Source organism: Drosophila kikkawai, chromosome 3R (genome assembly GCF_030179895.1).
Source record: "Drosophila kikkawai strain 14028-0561.14 chromosome 3R, DkikHiC1v2, whole genome shotgun sequence".
Lineage (NCBI taxonomy): Eukaryota > Metazoa > Arthropoda > Insecta > Diptera > Drosophilidae > Drosophila > Drosophila kikkawai.
The window spans coordinates 31,754,865-31,781,804 of record NC_091731.1 but is presented as its reverse complement, the minus strand read 5'-3'; the positions used below and the strand labels follow the sequence as shown (position 1 = coordinate 31,781,804).

General features: G+C 37.6%; 2 protein-coding genes across 3 annotated transcripts in view; both read left to right on the top strand.

Moving 5' to 3' along the window:
* Positions 1-26,940, top strand: part of NK7.1 — a 49,259-nt gene that overhangs the window by 383 nt on the left and 21,936 nt on the right. The window contains exon 2 of one of the 2 annotated variants that reach the window (XM_017171009.3): positions 2,575-2,877. The gene's annotated coding sequence lies outside the window, so the exon portion shown is untranslated. Of the gene's footprint in view, positions 1-2,574; positions 2,878-24,222; positions 24,404-26,940 lie in introns of those variants that run through there. The other variant, XM_017171013.3, reaches the window with a different exon arrangement.
* Positions 9,839-13,336, top strand: Dnaaf5 (Dynein axonemal assembly factor 5). Its single transcript, XM_017171008.3, has one exon. The coding sequence runs from the start codon at positions 10,611-10,613 to the stop codon at positions 13,119-13,121; it is 2,511 nt and encodes an 836-aa protein (XP_017026497.1). The 5' UTR covers positions 9,839-10,610; the 3' UTR covers positions 13,122-13,336.

The following is a 26,940-nucleotide window of genomic DNA, read 5'->3' as shown; positions in this document are numbered from 1 at the left end:
ATAACAGCAACAACAACAACAACCATAACAAGTCACGCATATGTATCTGTATCTGTGTATCTCTTAGTGTGCCGCTTTTGTGTCCATTAGTCACACATGAAACTAATTAGCATTTCGTCGTCTGTTTGTTATTGTCGCGTTTGCTGGTCAAAAGAATTAGCGCGGGCAAACGGGGCAACGTCAAGCGCCATTATGCGATATCCCCTATATATGTAGTATATGTATATACAATAATTTGGTATTTATATATACCATAGCGCTGCTCTGGGATTCTTTCTTCTTTTAACAACTCAATTTTTTGTTTTTATTTACGCGCCCCATCATTTCTTTTATGATTTTTCGCTTGGAATTTCCCCATTAATTTGTTTATTTTGTGTGCGGCGACGCGTCGCTTGATTCCCACCGTCGGCAATCAGCAATCGAGTTTATAAGAAGACGGCACAACATGGTCAGCACAATTAACCAGCTCATCATCAAAGCCGAAACAGCAGCAATATCAGCAGAAGCAGCACACAGCACCAGCAGCACAGCACAGCACAGCAGCTACATCAACGGAATTATTAGCGACAAAAAAATATCACTGAGACAACTTCTAGACAACATAAATGAAGTCTTAAATATAAAACAGACCACTATAACTACATTTTCTTGTTACTTAACCTTCAATTTAAGCTTAAACCCGTTGGGAATTCTAAGCATCGATGCGAAGGCAATTTTATATTTTTAATAAATTTTTGACAACTTTAAACATTAAAGTCAAATTTTAAAGCCTAATATTTGCATTTAAACTATATTTAATAATAACAAATTAAATTTGTATGTATTTCCAAGTTTCCTGCTCTCCTTTTTTCATTCCCAACTTAACCTGTAAACATTTTTCTTGCCGTGTAAGCACTTCTGCCTATTGACGCTAATTGCTGGCTGGCGTATCTGCAAGATACTTTGGTCGCTCACACCTCACCGCCATTGTGTGTGCGCTGCTGTTGTTGTTGTTGCTTTGGCGTCGGCTTTTCTGCGCTGCGTATTGTGTGTGTGTGTTTGTTTTTTTTTTTTCCTTTATTTTTTTGCAGTATTTTTCATTTTTTTGTTATTGGAGGTTCGCACGCTCTGGACAGTGCGGCAATTTGTCAACGCGAGGCGTTCGCTGACAGGTTACGCAGCCGCACTGCCGGCAATTGATTTTCAATTCATTTTATTTGGCACACAAACACACACAACACACACACACCGGTAGCTCTCATAAATAAATTATAAAGCAGCAGCAAGCATGTGCAAAAAAGGAAATTTTGCATTTACATTTTGATTTTCATTTTCATTTTTGGGATGAAAAATATTTCAATTACTCAATTAAATTCGGTTGAACAAAAAGGTGTTATAAATAAAGCATTCATTCGGCTCAGTGTGTGAGTGTGATTGTGATTGTGAGTGCTATTATGAGTGTGTGATTGTGATTGTAACGTAATTGAAGTCCACTTTATGGTCGGCCGTGTGTTCGTTTCCCATTAATTACGCGGCCAGGCCATAAATGCTGTCGCTGCTCACTGGCTTATATTAATAATAAATAAGTAAGAGTAAATAAATAAACTATATAATGGATATAAAACGCTAAGGCTGCCATTTAAGTGCCAAAAAGTTCAACACAACCAGCTGAAAAGCGTATAAAAAATATTTAATGTTTAATGTAAAACAAAACAATTAAGCGAAAAGCAGTTTAAAAAAAAATATAAACAAACAAAACCAAAGTGAATTTTAAAATGTGACCCCTCAAAAGAAACACTAAAATTTCGCCGTCGGTACTTTGTCTCACAGAAGATTTCCTGAAATGTCACACAAAATATATACATACAACTATTTTAATTTAGACTTTCAAGGAATTACGAATGCAATTTAATTAAATACACACAATGTAAAGCTAACAAATGTTTTCACTTGTCTTTTGGTCTTACAAAGAAGAGAAAATGCAACAATCAAGTGCCTAATATATATATTTGAGTTAAGCGCATTTGGCAAATTAAATATTTCGCCACATTTTCAATATTTTAACGAGGCCAAAACAGGCGAATTGATAAATGAACACGAGACACGAAGTGAGGCAAGCGATTGCACAATAAATACAAATAAATTTAATTAAATTACAAAAGCATTATGCAGATAGAAGCGAGACGAGACAATGGGCTGCCAATTATGAAACCAGAACGCATTTCGAAAATAATTAAAAATTAAATAAATGAGCAACGTGCAGCTAATGCTGAAAAAAAAAAAGAGAGAAACGGCGAGAAAAAATACGAAAAAGGCCAGCCAAAATACATTAAAATTAATTCGCAAAAGCGCAAAGGCAAAACAATAATCAATAATTGTCAATTGGCTGGCTAATGAATTAATTACATTTATCTCTCCCGCTCTCGTCTTTGTGTCTCTTTTCTTTCATTTGTCAATTATTTTGTATCGTTTATTTTATATATTTTTTTGTATGGCATTTTGCTCTGTCTTTTTTCTGGCGGCTACCAAAGGCAATTTAATTAGGGAAAGTGGATTAATTTGCAACTCGTTAGACTAATTAAGGATTATAATCAGCAGCAGCAGCAGCACACAAACCAACGAGCCATGTAAAACGTCAGCGAAAAGGATAACAAAAAAGTGAAAAACAAAAGAAAAACCAAAAGGAAATTAAAACTGAATAAAAAGCACAGTGCGCCCACACATACCCGCGCGGCAATAAGGTGACCTTTGAAAGCCAACTATAAATAGATCGGCCATAAAAGTCGTTTACCACGAAACTACAACGAGAGTAAAAGCAGTGAGAAACGTTTAATTGGATTTTGGATACCACACCACCAAGAGAAACATCAACCATCCGCCCGAGTGGCCCCCTCACAGGTGAGTTTTACAGCGAGTACTTTTCCTATACAGAAATTATTTCAGGGAATTCCTAGAAATCTTACTATAGTGACAGGTCAAAGCCCAAGTCCTGATAAGGTATCACAAACATAGGCTTGCCGGATTCTAATCAATACTTTGATTACCTTGATTAAGCTGGGTCACACGTGTAATTGTATTATATTTATTCGGACAAACGCTTGGGTATAATAATACCAAAAAAGAAATGTGGGTTAAAGTTCAATAGATTTTCTAGGAAATACATTGTTTATAAACTGATAGACAGCTGCCGACCCTTGGCCTAAAAATTAATCTCAATTAAAAATTATAAAAATGTATGCTTTGCTATTTTTGAGACTTTCAGATAACACAAACTGAAATAAATAATAAACAACTATTATTTTAAATTAAAAAAATAATAGACAGCTGCCTAAAGTTTTAATTCCTTTTAAAATATTTATCTTGCTCAACTTCTACAACATTTTTCTTGTCAATTAGTTGAATATTCAAGTTAACATATCAAGTCTAAAATGAAAGGGGATTTGTCTCTTGACAAAAAAGTCATAAAATAGGCCAACAAACCTTTAAAATCAGATAAGAATATAGTTAATAGGGGAGCAGTTTTATACAGAATATTTATATATTTATTTTATATCAACTGGAAACTCCCAAAAAATAAATTGACCCATCGAACATGATAAATTACTTAAACTCTTATCACAACAACCCATTTAAACCAATGAGATATCAAATTAGTTAAATTTCTCTGTAATCACGTTGTTGACATATAATTAATTTCAATTTCATGATGATGCCGCTGCTTTTTGCGGCCCCGGCTCTCTTGTAAATGTTGTTGATTTTTGGTGCTGCCTGCACACTGATGACTACGTTAAAATGAGCTGCAAAATTGTATTTATTTTGTTACCCGCACTCCGTTTTCCAATTCTACATTCCCAATGTTGGTTGAGGCATATGGCAATATGGGCTGGATCAGCACTCTTGCCATTTATTACGGGTTTAGTAATCGCAATCGGGGAAAACATTGCCCTGACAATTGCAGCAACTATTCGGAATGTAAACAAATGATTACCAGAACCCGTAATAATAATAATAATAATAATGCTAAAGAAACAGAAACTGTCAATGACTGTGCATTTAGTTGAGTGTAAACTTCGGGAATATATGGGGATAATAATCGATGTGTTTGGGAGCAGGGATGATCACTAAATAACTATTTTAGAGCCACAGTGAACAAATTTAGGCTTTTAAGTTTCAAAGTAATTTAGAAATAATGCTTAACATTCAAGAAATAATACCTATTATTATAATATCTCAGCTGAAAAACCATTTCAATCAAATTGAATTTTATTTACAAGGCCAAAAACACTCGTTTAAACCAAGTTTATCATTTTTCTAAAGACTTAACAAGCCATAATAAATGCCAAATTAAATGTTAGTCAAGTGCTTCGTTTATTTTCCAATTTATTAGCCAGCAGACATTTAATTTCCATTACTGACTAACAATTAAAAGCCCGAAGCTTCGAACTTTTGCGCTTGAAAAGGCACTCACTCGATCTTTGATTGCCTTAGTTATGGTAATGTTTTTGCTTACACTACAAGCAGATACTATATGCCTCACAGATACGTTAGTCAAAGTCTCTGGGTGTGTGTGTGTGTGTGCTAATTACCATGCCGAGATAACAAAACTTAATATGAGTGCAAAAACTGGCTTTCTCTTGCCATCTGATATCTCTGGTATCTTTCCGAGCCCAGTCATCGTCCGAATATGGCCTTTAATTGAGTCATGTCATGAGTATTAGGCATAATTAAAAGGCAATTTCATTCAGATCCCAGGGAAATGTGCGTGCGTATGTATCTAGCATAATATCTAATATCTCTCGGCGGCACACACAACAGGTTCGCATTACGTACTGAAATTAATTAAATTGTTACTCAAACCGTTCTCTGATTGACTGACACAGACACGGCTGACACTTGACGCGATGAATGAATGGATTGCCATGGCATGGAATAGCATGGAAACTGGTCAGTCTGGATCCGCTATATAGCACTCGCAAAAATATGCGACTGCACAAACAGAACTCGAACTCGAACTCGAAGTTGGACTCTCGGCCATTTGGCATTTGAATGGGTTCGTTCCGCCGCCTCGATTACGCAAAAATGTAAATAGGGAAAACACTATATGCAAAAACAGCAAAAGCATTTGCAGCTCTCATTACAATCATCACACATACACACACCAGAGGCTGCTGCCTGCATTTTTTCACGCTAATAATGGCAAATAATAAACAAATAATGGAAATAACGCAATGGTCAATAGCTGAAAGCAGAATGCATAAACAAATGGATCCATTTGAATAATGCCATTAATCGATTCTGCACATTTTTGATACGCTTAATCACTAAATGGGACTTGGTACTTGGGGAAATTTAGAAGAATTAATCTTTAAGATGGAATTTATGAAATAACTGAAATTTATTAATGATTAATATATATAGAAATATTTAAAGATTATATTATTATTATTTTTTATATTTTTTTTAAATTTAAATATTTTTTTTAATTTTTATTATTTATCCCTTTTTATGTTTTTATCATTTTAAATTTTTTCTTTTATTTTTATTACATTTTTGTTTAATAAAACCTAATAAATAATTCAAATTTCCGAAAATAAGATCTTTAATTGATATTTTCTATATTAGTGAAATAGATTTAAAAGGTCTTGGAACTTAACTTGGATTTCATTAAAATATTTCCAATATTTCCTTTTATTTTAATAATTTAATTGTCACTTAATAATTTCTATTTATTAATTAAACCCTTTTATAGCCAACACAAACCATTTAATCATTAATTTGATATTTAAAAGCTTATAGAAAAATATATTCAAATCTTATTGGGCCTCTTTAATTAGCACACTGAATCATAAATTATCCATTCTCAATGTGATAGTTAAGGCCCTGGCTGCCAGCTCAGTTTATTTATTAATTACAAGCTGAACTTTCTTACTCCTCGGACTCAAAGAGTCGGCTACAGCTCAAAGACCCCCACAGTCCAGTCCCTCCTCCCAATCCCCTTCATTCCGGACTCCCAAAGAGCAGACACACACACATACTTACTCCCTTACGGCAAAAGCAGAGCCGCCTCGCTTGATGATGGCAGCCGGCGATTACAGCTCTGCTGATGAGTCACGCAATTAAACGGCGCACATTAATATGAAATGCCAACGGGTTGTTGGATGGCGAAAAGTCTGGGGAGCCACTTACACAGCACTTGCTTATATGGTGGATTTTTATGGCAGCAAAAAAAAAAAAAGGAAAGAAAATAAAATAGGGAAGAGAACAGGACTGGGTTCGAGCTCGGCTCAATGTGAAGCTCTGTGGGCAAGTGCTCTGGTTTTATTTTACGTTTGTTTTTTATATTTTTTTTGCGACAAAAGTCAAGACTCTGTCGGGTCCATTTGGCACATTTCTAATCAGGCGGCAACGATTTCCGAGAAATCGAGGCATAAGCCTACAAACACTCACTCAATCAAGTCCGCTTTGCGTTGCGTTGAGTGACGCTGTTGCTCGTCGTCGCCATCATCGTCATTCACTTAAGCGGACAGTTGAAAAATAAAACTAATTAGCCAGCCAAAGGCAGTGCCAGTGTGTGTGTGTGTGTGTGTGCCGCCGTTTTTGCAATTCAATCAATATCAATTGGCAAATTTGCATTTTGCATTCAGTAACAAGTCCATTTAAGTGCTCGCACAGCGTGCAAATTGGACCGCAAGTCGAGTTTTCTGCAGCCATGTATCCGTGTATCTAATTAATAATTATGACCATTATGAGCCAGTTGGGTTTTTGGCTTTATCTGCGGACCAATGCAGTCGGGACTGGTTCAACGGCTTCCGCACTTTTGCCAGTTTGGCCAGAAAAAGAGACAAAAAAAAAACCAAAAATGTAACTTTTAATTGAAACTCTTTTTTGGCCTGAAAAACGCACAATTGCATTTGGAGATGTATGTAAATACAGCCGTATACGTGTGCATATGCTCAATTGCTTTCGAAAAGCCGATAAAAAAAATATAAATAAATTTCCACAGCAAAAAATATATATGTAAATATAAACAGTTGTGGGTAGAATAATAGTAAAGATTTTAAAAAGTGATTTTAAAGATGTTTTAAGCAGAAAATTATTAAGAAGATACATGGATAGTAGTGGGAGATGTATATAAAAGTCTTTAAAGTAGTTAACAAGAAGTATAGGTCTTAATTTTTAAATTTTAAAATTTTTTTAAAATCTATTTTACAAAATTTGAATGAAAAATAAATGTTAATTTTTAATGTCTTGCCTTCTGAAGTGTTAAGATTAAAAAATAACCCGTTATGCTTATGATTTTTTGAGCAGAAAAATATTTTCTGGTAAACTTCATTAGTTTTAAGCAAGAACATATATATTTTTAATGTTAAATGCATTTATTTAATCAATATATTAAATATATATTCAATTTAAAAAATTATAAAAATTAAAAGATAATACAAAATAGTATGCTACTTATTTTTCCGTTCTTTGTAATTTCACAAATCTCCCAAGAATCCCAAAAATATCTCTAAAATATTTTCCATTGACCTCAACTGTTTATATATTGCACATTTATTGGGAATAACTTTGTTGTTGAACCGAAACTGGCCCGACATCAAATCAAATTGAATGAACGCGGTCCATTACTCTCCCAGTGATTTTGCCAAATGACTTCATTTCATATCAATTAAGTTTATTGTGCCGGTGTCTCTGTCTGTCTGCCCCTACGTTCCATACAGAAACAAAAAAAAAAAAAAAACCCACGCCGCAGTCACACAGATACAGAGAGATACGCAGATACACAGATACAAAGATACATTGCCCTGCCCTGAAAAACCGAACGAACCTGATTCATGCGCTTAATTGCTTTGGAGCGTGTGCCGCCTGCCGTCACAAAAATACAAATAAAAAAAGTAAAATCGCAGGAGAGAAAAATAAAAGCAACAAAAATTAAAAAAGGTATAGTATGAAATCGAATTGTGCACACAAATGGGAGCAGCAAAACTTATGAGTTCGCCGCTGTAAATGTATCTGTATTTGCCCGCGTATCTGTATCTGCCACGGCAACAGCAACGGCAACGGCAACAGCGACGGCGACTTTCAATAAAAATGACAACAACGCTTTTTGACAGTAGGTACCGAGCGGAGTAGGGAAACGCTCATAAAATATGCCGGCCGGTCCGACCTGGGCACGCCAATCTTCCAGTCACATAGAGTTTGGGGATAAACGAAAGGGAAATTGAATGAAGAAACAACAGAAAGAGGCATTAAATGAAATTCAAATGGAAAGATCAACTTTGGATACCAGGGGCAGACAGCATCCATCACAATCTATGGATAAATAAGGAAAGCAAACATTCCTTTAGATGCGGGAATTGAAGAAAAAACAGGAGAGGTCTTTTGAAATTCCCACAGTTAAAAGGGTTATATTAGCTTATAAAATTTAGGAAAGGTTTAGCATAAGATTTTAAGTTGGAAATGATTTTTTGAGATTAATTTAAAATATTGAACAAATACGAATTACGAATTTATTAATTTTTTTTACAACCACACTATTTTTAGTTCAAGAAATGATTATTTTAAATCCTATTTCACTGCCTTATCACTTGTTTATGCTTTAGGTTTAGTAAACAAATTGTTTTTTATAAAAGAAAATTGTGTTTTATTACACCTTAAGAGCGCTTTTCAATTTCTAATCACCCTATTAAACGACAACTATTTATTTTTAATTGATGGTTCTAAGGATTGCTGTTTTCAGTTTGTAAACAAAATTTAATTGTTAAGAAAACTACACAAACCTTTTTATAAACAAATATATTCATATGTTAGTTCCCTTTAATACAAGAAAAATGTTAAATATCTGGAAATCATTTCCATAAGTTAATGCAATTATATTTAAATAAACAAATAATATTTGATCTTTCTTTGGAAAATTGTATTAAATTTCTTAATCTTCTTTTTGCTTAAGAAATTTTATAATTTTGATATTTAATACACAACAAAAAATGCTAAAAAAAACTCAGATTTCATCAAAACCTCTCCAATCTCAAATATTTCCTAAATAAAAATACAAACAAATTTCCAGCTAAAAGATATTCCCACGAACCCTTTTTTAGGAAAACCAATTTATTTCTTATCCTCAAAATGCCCGCTTAATTATGTTAATAATAACATGCGATATCAAATAAATGCCATTTTTTTCTGGCTGCTTATCTCAAGAAACCAAGCCCACAAATTTTTCGTGTGCGCTCATTATAACCCTAATTTCGGTGACCCACAAATGCAATTAAGTTTTGCGATAAAAATAGACATTTTATGTGATTTCCTTTCCATCAAACACACTCACTCAATCAGTCAGTCAGTCAATCAGTCAGTTAGTCAATCGGTGAAACTCACCCCCAAAGCTGTGCAATCAATCTTAGATATTGTCGTTCTGGGACGGACTGATGTTGATAAGAAACGACAACGCAATTAGATAGCCGGTCGCAGCGATAAGCGAAGCAAGCTGTTCGTTCGTTTTTTTTTTTTATGGATCGCCGCCCCAGAGCCGAACTCATAAAAAGACAACCGCTCTGCTCCGCAAATTGCCCCGCTGGCTGAGCTCAGGTTTCCACAGAAATTTCATTTATGGCTCGTTAATTAGCTCGGCAAATAAACGATCCCCGGACAGGGCAGGCAGTTCGTTGAGCAAACAAAGAAACACGAAAAGCGTTCAATCATTTTTTGAAAAGTCGCGCCACAACCAAGCTTTCCAACACACTTTTCAGTGGTTGATTTTGCAACACTCTGAGAGCAGCTGGAAGAAAAAACAGCTGATCCCCCAGTTTTTCACCGGCACGTTGTCAAGCTCATATTGTGTTTGGTCAAAATAAACAAATTTTTGCCGGAAAAGTGCGTTATCTTGTAGCCTAAACTGTGTAGTCATAGCAACCGGTGTTTTAGTTGTTTGTTGTTTGATTAACAACGTTCTCTCACATTCTCGTTTTGCAGCTAAACAAAAAAGCTGAGAGAAGAGGCTTAACAACAAATCGAAAGCAGCCGGCGAAAAGGTATCTTCTAGAAGAAATCCCTGCAAAAAGTATCTTAAAGTTGCCGCTGAAAAGGAGAAATTAATCATAAATATCTGCAAACTTAAAATAAATAAAGAATGCAAATAAAAACGAGACATAAAAGTAAAGCAAGTATAAATATTTAATCTATGAAACTAAAAACATCTCCTAACTTAAAAACTAAAAACTGGGAAGAGAAAAACTACTTAAAATAATAAGAAAATATATTAAAAACAAGAAAAGTAAAGTAAAGAAAGAATCAAGGAAAAATTAATGCAAATAAAATAAAAAATATAAGAGAAAAAGTATTAATAAATGTTAAAAATCTTAAATACCTCTTAAAAGTCATTAACATCTAAATAATAGCACACATAAATTTACAAATCCATGAAATTTAAATATAAACAAGTATCTTTAAACAAAAATCAGGAATAAATCCCATCAGCATTTAAATACAAATACTAAATAAATATTTAAAAAAATCAAAAAGTAAGTTGACATTCACATAAAAATTAATATAATTCAAAAACATTCAACAATAAAGGCGAGAAAAAATCCACATAAATCCCCAAAGAACCCAATTTTCAAATATACAGCACCATGACCTTAGAAATCGACACCCAAAAGATATGCGATCAGCTGGAGGGCACTGATCGCCGGCAGAAGACCAAGGCTTTGGAGGAGCTGCGTGAGCTCTTGGAAAATACCGCCGTGAGCACCGAGGAGATGGCCGCCAGCTTCGATGAGTTGTACCTGCACCTGTTGAAGTCCTACGACGATCGCTTCGAGAGCGTTCGCGGTCAAGCCGTTCAGACGGTAAATGCTTTTCTGAAGCGCCTGCCTCCCATGGATTTTCATCTCTTAAACGTAGTCTCCACTTTGGCCGAGCGTATGGGAAAAGCCGAGACAGTGGAGCCGAGTGAGGAGATTCGCCTGATCTACATTGGCCAGCTGCACTTGATGATTTGCCAGTATGCAAAGATGGGCAACGTTGGCGTCTTCCGGGAGTGCTATCCCCAGGTGACCAAGATCCTGATCAAGTCCATCAAGGATGACTATCCGCTGGTGCAGCGTGAGGGCTGTGCTACGTTTGTGGATCTCGCCAAGGTGGCTGATACCCAGGAGTTGCGTCCGTTTACCGAATCTCTGGCCGTGGCTCTTTATGGAATGCTAAATCACAAACATGCTCCGGCCAGAATCTCGGCCGTGGAGGCTATTGGACGACTGAGTCTTCACATGGATGCCAGTGGTGATGGCATGCGGAGGCTGTTCAACGAGGTCTCTCCCCTTCTGATGGACACCATGCCACTGGTTCGTCGCGAAGTGGGTCAGATGGGCATACTTATGCTGCTGGAATTACTGGATCGTTACTCCTTCTTTGAGAGAATCTTGCCACTGGTTTTGTGCTGCCTAAAAGACGATTCTCCGGAGGTCCTAAGCCATATTTATCCACAGTGGCTCAAGTGCGGAGAACTGTACTACGAGGAAAACGAAGCCGAGTTGAGCAAACAGGAAATAAGTGATCTTCCTGTTGAGAATTATCCAGAGAATGTGAAGCGCCCTACGATAGGATGTCGCGGATTGGTTCAACGTTCTTTGAGATTATTGACACTGATTACCCGGGAGACTAGCGATTGGAAGGACAATGTGCGTCTGCACGCCCTAAAGCTCCTCTATCAATTTGTCCTCCACGCCGAATCGGCCATGACAGCCAAGTTCTTTGAGATCTACGGGGATTTGGCCCATGTCTGCATTGATCCAGTGGCCGAAGTCGCTGCAGAAGCTGCCAAGGTATCGGATTTACTGGGACGCCTGTTGATGTACGATGCTTGGATTGACCACGGCTTTGATGGTTTGGAACGTAATGCCCGGGAGTCGTATATGAGATGCTTCTACTACATGTTCACCTCGGCCTTGGGTGGCACTTATGAACAGTTGAATAAGATAGCTAAACTTCTTCGGAGCACCGATTACTCGCACACCTTGAAGCCAGGTTTCCAGGAATATATACTCAAACTTCTGGATACCGTGCTGGATAAGTCCCTGAAGATTAATGCTGGACAGGAGGAGCTGCAGGAGCTTTACGAATCTGTTTATGTGAGTGGCATCAAGGTGAATGCCTTGCAACATTCCCTCTCTGAAGATGTGAGCCAGGGAAAACTTCTGATCGAAAGAATTGCCAAACTGGAACAGATTTCGGTGGGAAAACTTCATGAACGTTGGTTCCATCTGGCCCTGCTGGATGTGGAGAATCTGGATGCTTCGTTAGAGGACACTGCTGAGCCTGTGATGCTGCTAGATGGTTTGATAAATATTTGTCATCTGCGAGCCCCCTATATGGCGGATCTCATCAAGAAAGTCCTGCTGGTCTTCGAGCATTGTTGCGATAGTGCCCATGTCAAGGTATTCAGTAGCCTGTCGATGGCATCGCTAATTTGGTCAGAAACCATGGGAATAGAACGGGAGCAGAGCACTCAGGTACTGGCGGAGTTTGTCACCCAGATTGTGGAACCCTATCTGACCTGGAAGGCCGGTTCCAGTGCCGAGGCTATGAGATCTCTGGCCATGGCCACTCTGTGTGCTCTGGCCCAAGGTGCAGAGTCAGAGGCTGTGGAAGTCCTTCCATCCTTGGCCAAACATATGCCAAGTTTACTCGAAGATCGTAATGTAACCACACGTCATTATGCCATCAAAGCTGTGGTTTATTTTCGTGGAATGTCCGTGGAGGACCTCAAACCATTGGCCTATGCCACCATGCAACGAATGGATGATCCTTCGGCGGGCATACGCAGCCTGGCTGCCTTGGCTGTGGGTAAGCTGAAGCCCAAATTCAAGGAGGATTCCGAGGAGGAGTCGCAGCACGAGAAGGAAGTCTGGGAATCCTTTGTCAAGCGAGCCATGGATTTGCTTTTGCTTTATCACGAAAGCCCGGAAAAGGACATCAAAGCGGCGGTGGAGAGAACCCTCAAGGAGCTGGCCCAATCTCATCCAGAGGCCTGGGAGGAGCGCTACAAAAGGGCCTTGGCTATGGTTCAGAAGAAGGATAAACTCAGTGAACTCTACGAAAAGTTAACCATCAAAGATGAAGCAAATGAAGTTACTGAATCTTAAGATCTTAATTTTGTTCTAAAATTCTTAAAAGATCTAACAATCAATTGAAAATTCAAACGTTTAAGCCCATTTCCCGTCATTATTTACATTGTAATTGGCTTCCAATGACTTGTATATGTTCGATTCCAAGTACTGTGAATTATTGTAAACAAAAACCAACGAAACTATAAAGTAAAATCTGTGTGCACTGACGAAATTGCAAGCATAAATCTCAAGCAATCTCTTGTTTATTTTGCCAGCGGCCAAAAATAATCCGTTTGATGATGAATTGGGTTGGAAAATAGGAACAAAAATCGTAAAGCAAAAGGCTGAAAAATAACTGCAATTAATATACAGCACAATGTTGGGTTAAATACTCTTGATAAATATACGAAATTTATAAATAGAAAGTACATATTTGGGTTGGAGAAACAATAGAGAGAGAGAGAGAGAGAACTGAACGTAAAACGTTTAAATGTTTTAAATAATAACCAACTTTACAGCTTAATAAGCGGGCTAAATTTAATTGTTACAAACATTAACATCCTCCAACAATTAAAAGCTCACCCACACCTCATCTGGCGGATTGTTGAATGAAATTACATTGTTATATATGTGTTATTAATCCTCTGAATGATGGTGGCGCAACCGAGTGTTAAGTCCTTAACAAGGCCTGCACTGCCTGCAGGAATGTTGCATAACTTTCAGCGTTGCGTCATTAAACTGCATTCGAAGTCGCATTGGATTGGTTTTCCATTCAACAAAGTCACGACCCAATTTCCTGGGCAACGGGAAAAACTAATTTGCGCCGCTATGCAGCCGAAAAAGTTTGCACACTATATTAAAACAATTTGTCAAATTAGGCAAAATGTACAAGTTTCTAATTAAAATACCCACACGCGCGCACACGAGTTACATAGAAGAGTGTGTGTGTGTGTGTGTCTGCTTGGGGGAGAAGAGTCCTTCAAATGTACAGTGGGACCTGAAATATGTGTCCTTTTTGGGGTTTTTAATGTTAGGATTTAATTTAAAAAACTTGTGAAATGTATTTACGAAAGAATTTTCAAGGAATTATCAAGGAACTCACAAAAAAAAGTCTAAGTTCTTTCAAATAATTACCAATTATTATTTTTTTAAAAAGAATTCTTAGATTTTTCTCCATAAAATACCTAAATAAACTCCAAAGAGTAAAAAATATATCTAAGAAATCTACAACAACCCTGTAAATCTTATCCAGGCTCCACTGTACATCGACAAAGTTCAGATGGCGCCATTTGAAGCGTCTGTCTCCGTCTCTTTCTCTGCTCTTAATTGCTGGCAAATGAGCGGCACAAGCTTTTTTTTTTGTATGGGGTAGCTTTGGGGTTCGAGAAGTGGGTGTTATTCAGGAGATAAGTATGCGAATGTGTGTTCGTACACATCACATACGAAAATGACTAACTGCAAATAAATGTAAGCAGCTGGATAGGATATCCTTGGCTGATTTGTTGCCTAGAGCTTAATTAATTTTATTTCACATTTTCCGTCGAGGCTAATTATTAATACATATTTCTGCAATTAGAGAGCTCGCAACCACTTTTTCTGCGTCGCGTCGGTAGATGATCTTTATGGCGGGATATATTAAATTAAAATAAATGCCAGGGGGATGGGGCTCTTTGGCAGCTCTTCTTCGCATTGTTATGGCAAAGCACATTTAACTAATTATGCCGAACTCCGGGCTTCAAAGACCGTGCGGACCGTGGACTGTGCAAACGAAGCGAGCTCGCTGAGAGCGGCGGCCACCCACAGACGTCAGTTGTCAGTTTAATTAATCCCTTTCAGTGGCAGGCAGACCGAAAGCTGCATTTTACACTGGAAAGCAACTATTTGGTAATATTTTTGGATAAATTTTCTAAAAAATTGAATAAAATTGAAGATCAAATTTAAATTTAAAATTTCATTTTCATTTCTTTGAGATTTTTATTATTTAAAAGTATTATTAAGATATTTTCTGTTTACTTTCAAAGGTTTTCAATCACTTTTACTACTTCATATACCTATACCAAGTCTTAACCCACATTTTTCGTGATGATCTGACCCACCTGTTGGCATTTTTCCCAGTGTATTTGTGCCTGGCACACGGCAAATAAACAGTTATAAATAGCAGGCATGAGCAGACCAAGCGGACCGGACCAGAGACCGCCTCGAAGGACCGACAACTTCATCCCCATAGCTGCCACCATAGCCGCTTGTGGCGCACAAATTAAATGCTACATTCAATGCCATTTCGAAATCATTTCGAGTACCCCAGCCCCAGCGCCCGGTGGGCTTTGGGGGGGATGTGGATCTGGGATTCGTTGGCTTGGACTCAGCCGCCTGTCTGAAGGACGAAGCACAAAGTTGCCAGGACTCGACTTCTGCCGCAATTGAATTTCACTGGGGCAAAAAAATAAGTTAAGCCGCATTCGTGCCCTTTAGCTCGCCGGCCTGCCTTCCTTTTATCCCTTCCCCCCTGTCCTCCTGTGAGCTTGCAATTTGAAAATTACTTTCATTACGTTTAAAAGTTCATTAAAATTTCACATCCCTGGATCTCCTCCTGCTCGCCGTCGTCGGCGTCCATTTTCCTTTTCCCCAATTTCCATTCGCTCGTTGTCAGTTGCCGTGCATATTTACACACTTGACTGGCCCAAAAATAAAACCAGCAAAAATGAGGCTACAAATAAATTCGAGTATCAACCAAATGGCTGACCTATTTGGCCAGGTTGGTCGTTGGATACCAATGAGCGCTGATGACCATGATATTTCGACCCTGTCCGTTAGTTAGTGCTTTTACTAATTGAGGTACTTTTCGGCTCGGATTGCAGACTGGCTGCATTATGCAAGTAAATTAAATGAGTTAACGTAACAATTAATCCACTCGTAGCCATGGCAACAGCGATGGTGTAACAATATCCTGGCAAATGGCAATGCACTGAGGGGAAAAGTACACTTTTTGAGTTGGGAATATACAAAGGTTTTGGTATAAAGTTAATAAGATTTGAATATATATATAAATACATATACAGCTGTGTTCACGGAAATAGCAGTGCCCAACGACGTGCACGTTTAAGATCGGAAAATCCTGTTACAAACACTATTTTCATAAATTTTTTTTTCATAAAAGCTTAGTATATTTAATTATTAACAATACCACAATCATTTAATTTAGGTAACATAAACCCTTTAGAAGATATAGCTAATAACAACAAAAAAGGTCTATATTATGCCGTTCATTGAAATAGCAGTGAAAAACTAAAATTTTTCATACATTTAAAAATATCGTATAAGAAACCTATTTCTTCTTAAATTCTAATTGACTATGATCTAATATTTTGTTAAATAGCCTTTAGAACCTATCATAGCCTCATACCTGGGTGGCAAGGAGTCCACCAAGTCTTAGCAACGCTTGAGAGGATTATGGTCTCATTCCTCCTGCACAAATCGCCAAAGATGCGGCTTAGAAGTCGGAAACTTCTCTAATACGTAGCCCTTGATGTCCCCCATAAGTTTTCGATCGAAATAATATCCGGGGACTGTGCAGGCCATGGCATTGCATCCACCTTTCCTTTAAGAACCCACTCCTTGGCCACCTTGCTGGTATGATTAGGGTCACATTACTGCTGAAATGTCCAAATTAATGGCATATTTTCATCAGGATACGGCTGCTAGACAGTTTTTTAATATTTAGACATAGACATAATGGTATTTGATCCCACCGATCATATATACGGGACCTACAACGTTGTATGAAAAGTATACCCAAACCATGATTTTTAGGCCACCGTGTTTTACTGTCTTCAGCGTATGGTTTGGGGGGCACTATCTATTTGGAGGTCTTGTCTTGTCCTATTCCACCAAATAAAACCAGTTTGGAGTCATTTGTCCAAAGGATATTACGCCATTTGAATACTGGCAGTTCAAGTGGCTATTGGCGAACTCGGATCTTGCCTTGATATGCCTTTAACCAAGCAGTGACATTTTCCATGGACTTCGCGAATCTAAAATTTATTCAATAAGTCCCCGGCGAATGGTCCCATGACTGATTCCCATGCCAATTCCCGCTCATATATCCCTAGAGGATGCAAAAGGACGAGCTTTGCTGAAGCGAAGTACGCGTCGAGCCTGTACAATTGTGGTTTTGCGAATCGTACCTCGGTTTTTTTGGGTTCGGTTCATATTTTATGACTTATAAACTATTTTAAAAGAACAATTTGAAAGATTTAGAGACTCTTTACATGTTTTGCCCTTCTTTCTAGGCTAAGTAATCTGATACCTTTCTATCATGGAGCAGTGAGGTCCTGCGCCCACTAAAATAATTTTTTTTGCGTTGTAAAGGTGTATTATAGAATAAACTATAATAACGACCTTAATTAAAGTCATTTTTTACAAAATTAAAAGAAATTTCGGCACTTTTTGCGAAAGAAAATTAAAAACTGCTATTTCAGTGATCGGCCAAAACGAGCTGCATATGTGAAAAATATTAATAAAACATAAAAATAGAGCAAATCTAACGGAATTTTTTCTCGATTCTTATCTTTATGTTCCCTTTTACAAAAATTATGTGCAATAGATCAGCTTGCAAAAAGGAATATGTACAAAAAAACGTTTTGAAGTTGTTCCTCTGTCGCACTGCTATTTCAGTGAACACAGCTGTATATAAATAAATAAAAAAGATTCATTTAATAAAATAATAAATTAATTAATTCAAAAAAATCACTCGCATTCACTATAATTCCCAACATGTTCTAGCATCTTACGAGTGTTAACTCAGCTGAAGTTTTTGGACACTTAAAAAAGAGATTTAAGATTAATTTATATCCTGAATTTTCTATAAGAATTTTAAAAGTTATTTTGTGAAGACAATTTTTCACGCAATATAATAACAATAAATATCCAGAAATAAAGCTCTCAGTGTTACTGCCAATAAAACATCCCCGAACAAATGGCCAACGATGAGCGATGAACGATAATTAAATATCTCCCCTCATGCCCTGATCCCTCTACTTTCCTTATCCTAAGCCCAAAAAACTTAAGAGTGGAACTCTTAGCAATTAGGGTGCTGCTGGCTACCACTAATAAAAATGGGCGGGATGATGGCATCGCCTTCGACATCGGCATCTCGGCATCCTTGTCATCACAAGGAGCTGCTGCTCACTGTTCGCAACGAATTTCGCTTCATTTGCTCCAGCTTCGCTTATTTCCACTTAAATGCTTAATTATAATTGAGTTTTATGTACAGCGCCGCGCGTCGCACGAGGCAAGTAAAACTGTCTCTGAGCAGCACAAGCAGCAGCAAGCGTCGTCCTCGTCAGTGGCTTCCTGGCAGCGTGTACTTGAAATTAAATACAAATAATCTTTTGACTCCTTTCTGCCCCCCATCTGGGGGTCCGTTCTCATTTGGCGTTGTTTTAATTACGTCTTAATGCCAACGCTTAAAGGAACGGAGCGAGCGAAACAAGGTTCAATGCCTTGCCCCGTGCTCAGTGCGTATCAATTCAGCGTTAATTGCTCGCCAGACCCCGTTTCGTCATCCTTGCTCTCCTGGGCCGCCGCTCCTTGAGTCTGCGAGGAAATCGGATAAACTGGAATGGTGCGAAAGCCATTTCGGCAAAGGTTTTTATTGATTTTCTCGTACAGACACCGAAACAGTGGTGCCAAAGGGTTAATTAGGCAAAATAAATGCAAGGATTGTGTAGTGACTAAAGTGGTTTTTGATTAACAAATTAGTCTTTCAATTAACTTTAAATTGATTTATATAGATTCTATACATTTTCGTGTTTCTCTAATAGTTTCTTCCCGATTTTTCTAAATCTACAATAAATATTAAATCTATAAAATTATATCTATAAAAAAAGGAAGATATTTTTACATGCAACGCATTATTCCCTTATTAAAACAATCAAGTCAAAGTCAAGCTATATAAATCTTTTATAAAACTATAAAAATACAAGAAAGACATTAATTGCACCCTTAACCACTGTATTTGATTGTGCTTAATTATGAGAATCTTGCCAGACAATGAAGGCAAAGTCTCTGAATTGGATTGCGAATGGGAATGGAAATGGTAATGGTAATGGGAATGGGAAAGGGATGGAATAATGATGGGACCTTCATCGGAAACTGCTCATCAAGGAGCAGAAAGGAGCAGCAGCAGCGCGTGGTGGAGCAGATGATGATGATGGCAGCCCAGACGAGCGATGTCGAGTGCCATCAGGCCACTCTCACTCGAGAGCCTGCGACTTCGACTTTGGCCGTGTATCATTATTATGATGCCTGCGAGTGTTTATTTTTGGCAGCCGGCAGCAGGCAGCCTGGCAGGCGTAGGCACTGACTGTGGCAGTGGCAGTAGCAGCGCCAGCAGTTTTTGTTAATGTTCGCATTAATGTTGTCATACTGCTCTCGGCTCTCATTTACTGTCGCGTTGTCGGGGATGTGAGATGGCAACGTTGCTGGCATTAATTAAGCATGTTTGACTGTGAATGTCAACAGCAGAAATTGCCGTTCTGTGCATGTGTTTGTCGCTCTTGGTGTACACTTAGGGAAAATTTTAGTATCAACTTGAGAGAGTTTATGAAAATATATAAATTTAGGAAATATTAGAGTCAAAAATTTTATTCGAATTTTAATATTTTTTATTTTAAACTTCCTAAACCAAACACCAAACCAAAGAAGTAATAACCAATTTAATTCCATTAAATTTACTTTCCAAATGACAAAACCTTCGAATTTCTCCCAGTGTAACTGTGCGAGTGCGTTGACAGGCGGACCAATGACGAGCTTTGCACGGGGCGTGACAACTGCCGCTGCTGCCGCCTCCTTTCGCTATCAGCGTTCTCCAGTGTCACTCGCCGCGCTACGTAATTAAGTGACGCAAGTCAATTTATTTTGCAATTAATCATTAATTTATGCGTACGGAAGTATAATTGACTCATATTTCAGGCCGGCAGGGACGAGATCGTGTCGCCCAGAGATGCCAAATATTGTCAGACAGAAGGAGTTATCATATTTCGCAGTAGCCAATGAGCTGGAGGGACTTCCCCCAAAGCTCAATTCAGAAAAATTGCGCACTCCCTGAATTAATAATATTACAATGCGATTTTGTTTTTGTGAAATTGTATTGGAAAGGTATTGAATAATACCTTTGTTATTTAATTTCCCTTTTTTTATATTTTTCACACCTTATCAATTGACTACAAAATGAGTGACTAATTAGCGCACCGAGTTGAAGGCAGGAAATGTGACGTCATTATATATAAAACCTAGACAGAAATACGTAAATATAAATTTCTATTACTACGCTTTGAATTTTGATAAGTGTTTGGGATTATTTTTACTTAATCAGAATATTTATTTTTTAATTATTTATTTAGTTCATTCATCGTTCGCAAGTCAAACGTTTCGGTTCGAGTTAAATTTGTGAAGGTTCACAAAACGTATTCTAAAGTCGGTTTTAGAAGCTGAAGTTTTCAATAAAAAAAGCAAAGATCAGCATTAAAGGATTAAATATTATAAAATACGAATTGTTGGCAAAAACAATGTGAAAATAATTATTATTTGTGTAAATATTATTTCACCTTACCAAATATTTCAATAACAATGATATTTACAATTTTAAAACAAGATACCAAATAACTAGCTTAAATAACAAATCCTCAAATAACTTGGCTTTGTCCTATTTTCCGTTTACAAATAAAAATCAATTCAATCCGATTTCTTTGCCAACTCCAATTAAGAAATATTACCCAAATATCGATAGAAAATCTCTCCCAGCTCAAAACCGACTGCTGTGAAAACTTTTCACAGTTTATTAAGTTGATTTGTTAAAAGTTTTTGCATATTTTATGTGCCAGAGCCCAGTCAGTTCATTGATTGATTGATTGATTGATTGACTGACTGAGTGACTAACTGACTGAGTGACTGATAGATTTGATGGGATGGACTGGCAAAACTGCAATAAATAATCGATGGCACATGGGGCTGGGCAGTAGTGAAGCATTAATTTAAAACATTCCATGGCCATGCCGGCATATATGCATTCATTTGACAATTAAGAGCAGAACTAGCAGTGCAATTCAGTGCAATCCCGGTCAAGTCAATCCGATGCGAGTGAATCCAACGACATGTGGCCCAATTGAACGTCAATTAGCTGAGGCTGGCGACCTTTGACCCACTTGAAGACTCCTCACTCACTCCAAAAAGGGAATTATAATAATGTCGCGCGCCCATTTAAAAGATCATCAATCATAGGCAGTTAGTTAATTGCGGTGAGCTCTCTTTATTTTTTTGTGCTTTCGTGGACAAAGGAGCGGCTGCCTAATGGCCAAAAAGTAGAGGGTAAAAAAATATATAAAAGAAGCAAAAACGTTTAGCGAATGAAATGCCGCAGCAAATTAAAAAATAAAGCTTGAGCACGCCAACTTTTCGGGGCCAACTTTGCTGACCCAAAGTTCAAGTGAAATAAGCCATGACAAGCGAGCGAACGTCCTTCTGCCTCCTTTCTCCCTCCTCTTGGCTCACAACAAATCCAAGGACCCTTGGCGGTAAAAGCTTTAAAAAGCAAATTGCCTCAAAGTTTTTGACTTATTCTTGGCGCACTTACAGAGCGACCCAAAATCGATGTGAACCACAGGCAGAGAGGAAGAATTATGACAGGAAACATTTCAAACGGAAATGAGCCTGCTGGCACTTCCGGCTCAGCGGCAGTTCTATATGACGAGAGAGAATGCAAACATAATTAGCTGACATTTTCACTCGGTTTTCCTTTTCATTTCGATTGCTCCCTTACGCGCTAATGAGCACTCTGTTCCCTCATGAGCTCAACAGTTGACCAACAACAGCTGTCACTCGTCGCAGGCTTCACTGTATTACAATAAGGTATCTAACCTTTTGCAGTTATCTGAATTATCCCCCGAAAAAGCGTCAGAAGCAACCCTCCTCGCAGACGCGCATCAAGTAAAAATAACTTGAAAATTGCGCAGCATTTATAATCTGTCTTTGATTTATATAACGATTTCCGTTCAAACTACGAATGGTTACACTGAGAAAAATATTAAGAAAATATGTATTAAATGGGGAATAAAAATATGTAGATATAAACACGTTATTTTGCATACAAATTGATATCAAATTTCAGCCAAGATATTTTTGAAAGACCTTTTTTTGTGACAATCAAGAAATATTGATCAATAGTATTTATTTATTGAATAATTTTATCCATAAAATACTCTTAATATAAGGCCAAAAAAGTATGCTATGAAAAATTGTATAAATATTTAATTTATATTTTTTTGTTCAGTGACTTTGTGTGTATATTTGAGAGTTGTTTTTCGCACACCCTTCGGTTCGAGCTTGGCTGCTTTATATGCTGACTTGACAATAATGGCACAAACACACATCTCAGAGAGTTGAGTTGAGTTGAGTTGAGAGAACGTGCCACTGACGGTGGCAGCAGAATGACTCCCTGCCCCATAAACTGGCCTCAGCCCCTCCCCCCCCAACAAAACTCCTCAGTTTTGGCCCCGAACTGGTCGTGGCAGCACAATGACATGAATTCAATATAATAAATAAAATATAATGCTGTCAATAAAAATAAATAAATATAACATCAGTGGATGTGGCACTGGCAGCAACAGAAACAGAAGCAGCAGCACTGAAAGCAGTGGCAAAAGTTTAAGACATCGCCCCGGGAATTGTAGATTGAAGAGCTTAAATGCTCCTGCTCAAAATAGCCTCGTAATGTTTGTGTGCTCTGCAGATTTGGCTTCGAATGGCTGCCATTTTGGCCCCGTGAGTGAGTGAGTAAGTGAGTGTGTGTGTTTGCCAGGGTGTGCCAAGCTGGTTGTAAGGATGTGTGAGATGGGATGGAGGAGGATGTGTGTGTGCTGGAATTTTACCCGCAAAAGCTAAAGCAAAAGTAGCTGTAATGTTAACTGACGAGGGACTGTGATTCCACCTTGAGTTGGGTGTGTGTGCGACCATTATCCTTGGCCATTTAGCAGCGTAAAGGATCGTTTAAGTGGCGAAAATCTAGGCAATCAGTTATAAATTGGAACCCAAGAGGAGTTGAGCTATTTATTTGAACTAACAGGGAAAACAATTACTTAGTGTACAATTCAATAACAATAAAATAAACTGTTTATTTTGTAGGATTTAATCGATTTTATTGGATTTTTTAAGGAAATATTTGCGGAACTTAAGATTAGAATGATTTTTGTTAACTTGTTTAATATTTACTAATGGTTGGCTTCTAAATATCTTTATTTTAAAATGCAATGCATTTGTTTTAAAGCTTTTTTTAGTTGATTTTTTACTCATCAATGCTGAATGCATAAATCCAGAAATCAATCAATAAAATCAATTATACAGTAACTAAAATATTTTCAATTTTAACAGACATTTCTTATTATAGTTAAAATCTAAAAAAAAAAACAAAGCTTACCAGCAATCTTTTCAAAATGAATTCTCTCAAAAATCAAATAAAATCAAATTCTTTCAGCAATAAACCCTCATTCTCACACTCCACTTATCGCAAATCGGTTTGTAAATAAATAATAATAAATTGAACAGTCAGCTGCTTACTTATCCAATTTTTGTCTGCCATAACTAGCCATTTTCACCTACATACATATGTGGGAAAATACGATACTGCTGCCACCAAGGATAAGCCGGAACCCACAACAAACCGAAAAAACACTTGAATAAAACATTCACTAAATTGCAACTCCCGCGTTGCAATTGCTTGGATCGAATTTTCCGACACACACCCCTGTCTCCCATTGCCCGCCACTCGCCGGAAAAGTTAACAATTGCCACTTTTCACACACACACACACACACACCCGACAATCGTTTTCAGCATTTTATGATTTATTTATGCAGCCAACATGGCTTTCATTCCATAAAGTTATCCCCGACGAACACACTACTTGGCAGAGTTGAGGAAAATCACATACAGAATAGCTGACAATAATAATCGTTTGAGTGGGGAATATACATATATGTGGGAATATTTATATGTATATTGGAAATATGATTGAAATTCGAGACACGCTGATGTTGCCTTCGGTTGAGTTGTCAAGTTTCTACAACTTTAACTTTAGACTGATTCAATTGTTTGGCAGTCTGTCGGTCAGAGTGCTAACCCAATTTGAAACTGCAAAAGTAAAAGTTTATTTCATTTTAATTTCCCACGTGTGTATGTTTTATTAACTTATATATACATATATATTGTTGAGGGCAAAGTTTGTTCAGTGAGAAAGTAGAGAAGAAAATAAAACTAGCGCGCATGTAAGTACATAACGAAGCCAGGCAAATTGAAAACAATTAAAGTGAGGCACGAACGAGCCAACTTGCCAGGGAATCTATAGCGTCGTCTCTGCGGTAACGCTTAATGTAAATTCATTTAAAATTGCTCAGCAAGGGGGGGAGGGTTAGAGAGAGGCACGCCAAGGCTGTCGATAGTGAAATGTTTGCCATCATATCCTCACCCGTACCCAGTATCCTGTAGTCTGTATCCTGTGCCCGTGTCACGGCAATTTAATTAGCGAGCACATAACTTTATGAAATATTCAGAGACTTTACCAGCGAAATATGCGCACACCGCCATGCCACGTTGGGAATATCGTTTATGGCGTTTATGTGTGTGAGTGTGTGTGCATGTGGAATGGGATATGTGTGTGTATTTTGTGTACATTTTCGCCGGGGCAATTATGGGCCGCCCAGGACATTCATTAGAACACCTCATAAAAATCAATTAGCGGTGTATTCCCGTCTGCTTTTCCCTTAGGTCAAAAATTCTTCAAGTGCCTCGGGGCTCTGGTTGCAGTTGCCTTTTTTTATACATATATCCTTGATTAGTCAAAGAGAAGTGCCTCTTGTAATTTCATTTTTATTAATTAGCATATCTTAACTTGATGATTTTTAATTAAAGTTAATTGAAATCTAAATATTTTCAGCAATTACATAGTAAAGATGTCATTAAAAAGTAAATTAGTAACACTTAAAACGACAATGAAATCATAGAGCACTAGGATTACAATAAAGTCTCAGGAAATTAAGCTGATTTTGAGACTTAATACATGGAAAGAAATCCAAAGAAATAAACTATTTGATAATGACATTGCTGCTAATTTTTTTATAATTTTTAACAACTCAAATACCAAGTTTTATATGGATATTTGCTCAAAAAATCTCCCTATTAAATCCCGTAATTCATAAGGTTTACACGGCTCGAAATGATGACGCACAGTCTAAAGTCAGCCAAGGGGGAATTCGGTGTAGGTCTTCGGGTTTGGGGGGGACTGGTAAATGTGAATGACGAATTACACACTTTAGCTGCCAGGTTGACAGCGGAGAGCAAAAGAATAACATCAAGGAAAAGGGCAGGACGCGGAGGAAACGCACATTAAATTATGCTGACAAGGCAGAACCGACAGTAAGGTGGTGGTACAAAAGGGAAAGAATGGGCGGTGGGTGGAGTGTATGTGTGTGTGTGTGTGCTGGCTACGGGGGCGTGAAGATACAAAAATGGAGGCGGACAAAGTCAGCCGCAGTTAATGTCAAAACTAACACACGGCCAAGAGACGAAGAAAGCCAGAATGCCAAACCAAAAGCTGAAAAGCAAAGACGAGGACGAACGTGAACGAAAGAAAGAGAAAAATTAGGAAGAAACGAGACAGCAGCAGCACTCGAAAGAAAGACTTAAAAAGTAACTTAAATGGCCAAGTTAAAGGATTACAAAATTTCATAGCATACTTTTAGACACCTAGATAAGTGATTTAAAAAATAATATATTTAAATGTGTTTGACAAATCAACATATTTTTTACGAAATCTAAACGTTTAAGTTTTCTGATTTGAAAACTATCATTTTAAATTTTCTTTATCAAATGCTTTTTCGCTAAGTGAACAAGGCGAAAAGGAAACAAAAACGTATGAAAGAGATCGACTCCCAGGGACACTGACGAAAGCTGCCGTGGGCCAAATGAAGCAGACCCCAATGATGATGATTCGAGAGTGGCTTGTTAAAATTCCAACAAAACGTCAGACAAGTAGATTCCGCTTCCCTCACATCACTTCTCCCAAAAATGATGTCCTCCCTCCTGTCCTGTCCTCTGACCCTGTGGAATGTGTGCTTTTGCGTTGTTGTCAATGCAATAAAATGAAAATGAAATAAAATAGACAAAATACTGGCAACCAAGGGGGGGCTGAGGAGAGACAGACGGGACCAAAAACCATCTCGTAAGCCCCGAGGCCAAATATGGCTGGCAGAAAGTTGCCAAAATGCCCAAAATGTAGACTTTTCAATGAACAAGAATATAACATTCGCTTGTGCGACGTAAGATTTACAGGAGCGCATTTTCCATAAAGTCTTATAAATGTATAAGTTTATTATGGAACGATTTTAAAGCAATTAAGTCTAATAATCTTAAGGATTGTTTTCTTAATTTCGCATATTAATTGATAAACCAATTTATTAAAATATATAATAAAAAGTTTAAGACAATACAACTTTATAAGAAAAAACCTCACTAATGAACTGCAAAACATTTTCGCTTAGCTATTTTAGTATCAAGCTTACACAATGGCTTCTCCGCAGCATTCAGTTTTTGCCCTCATAACCACCATCTTTAACATTCCATTCAATATATACCCTTATATATACATATATTTCGTCGCACATTCCCATCCAGCGCGCTCCTGAGCTGACACATGTGCCGTGGCGGGCAGAACTTAAATGCCATTAGCCCTCGTCCTGGCACTCGACACTTGGGTCCTGTGCCACACAGCTCGAGTTAGGAGTTTGAGGGAGGGGGTCACAGGGCC

Coding starts and splice junctions, on each gene's coding strand:
- Dnaaf5 (XM_017171008.3), top strand. CDS start 10,611: ATGACCTTAGAAATCGACACCCAAAAGATATGCGATCAGCTGGAGGGC.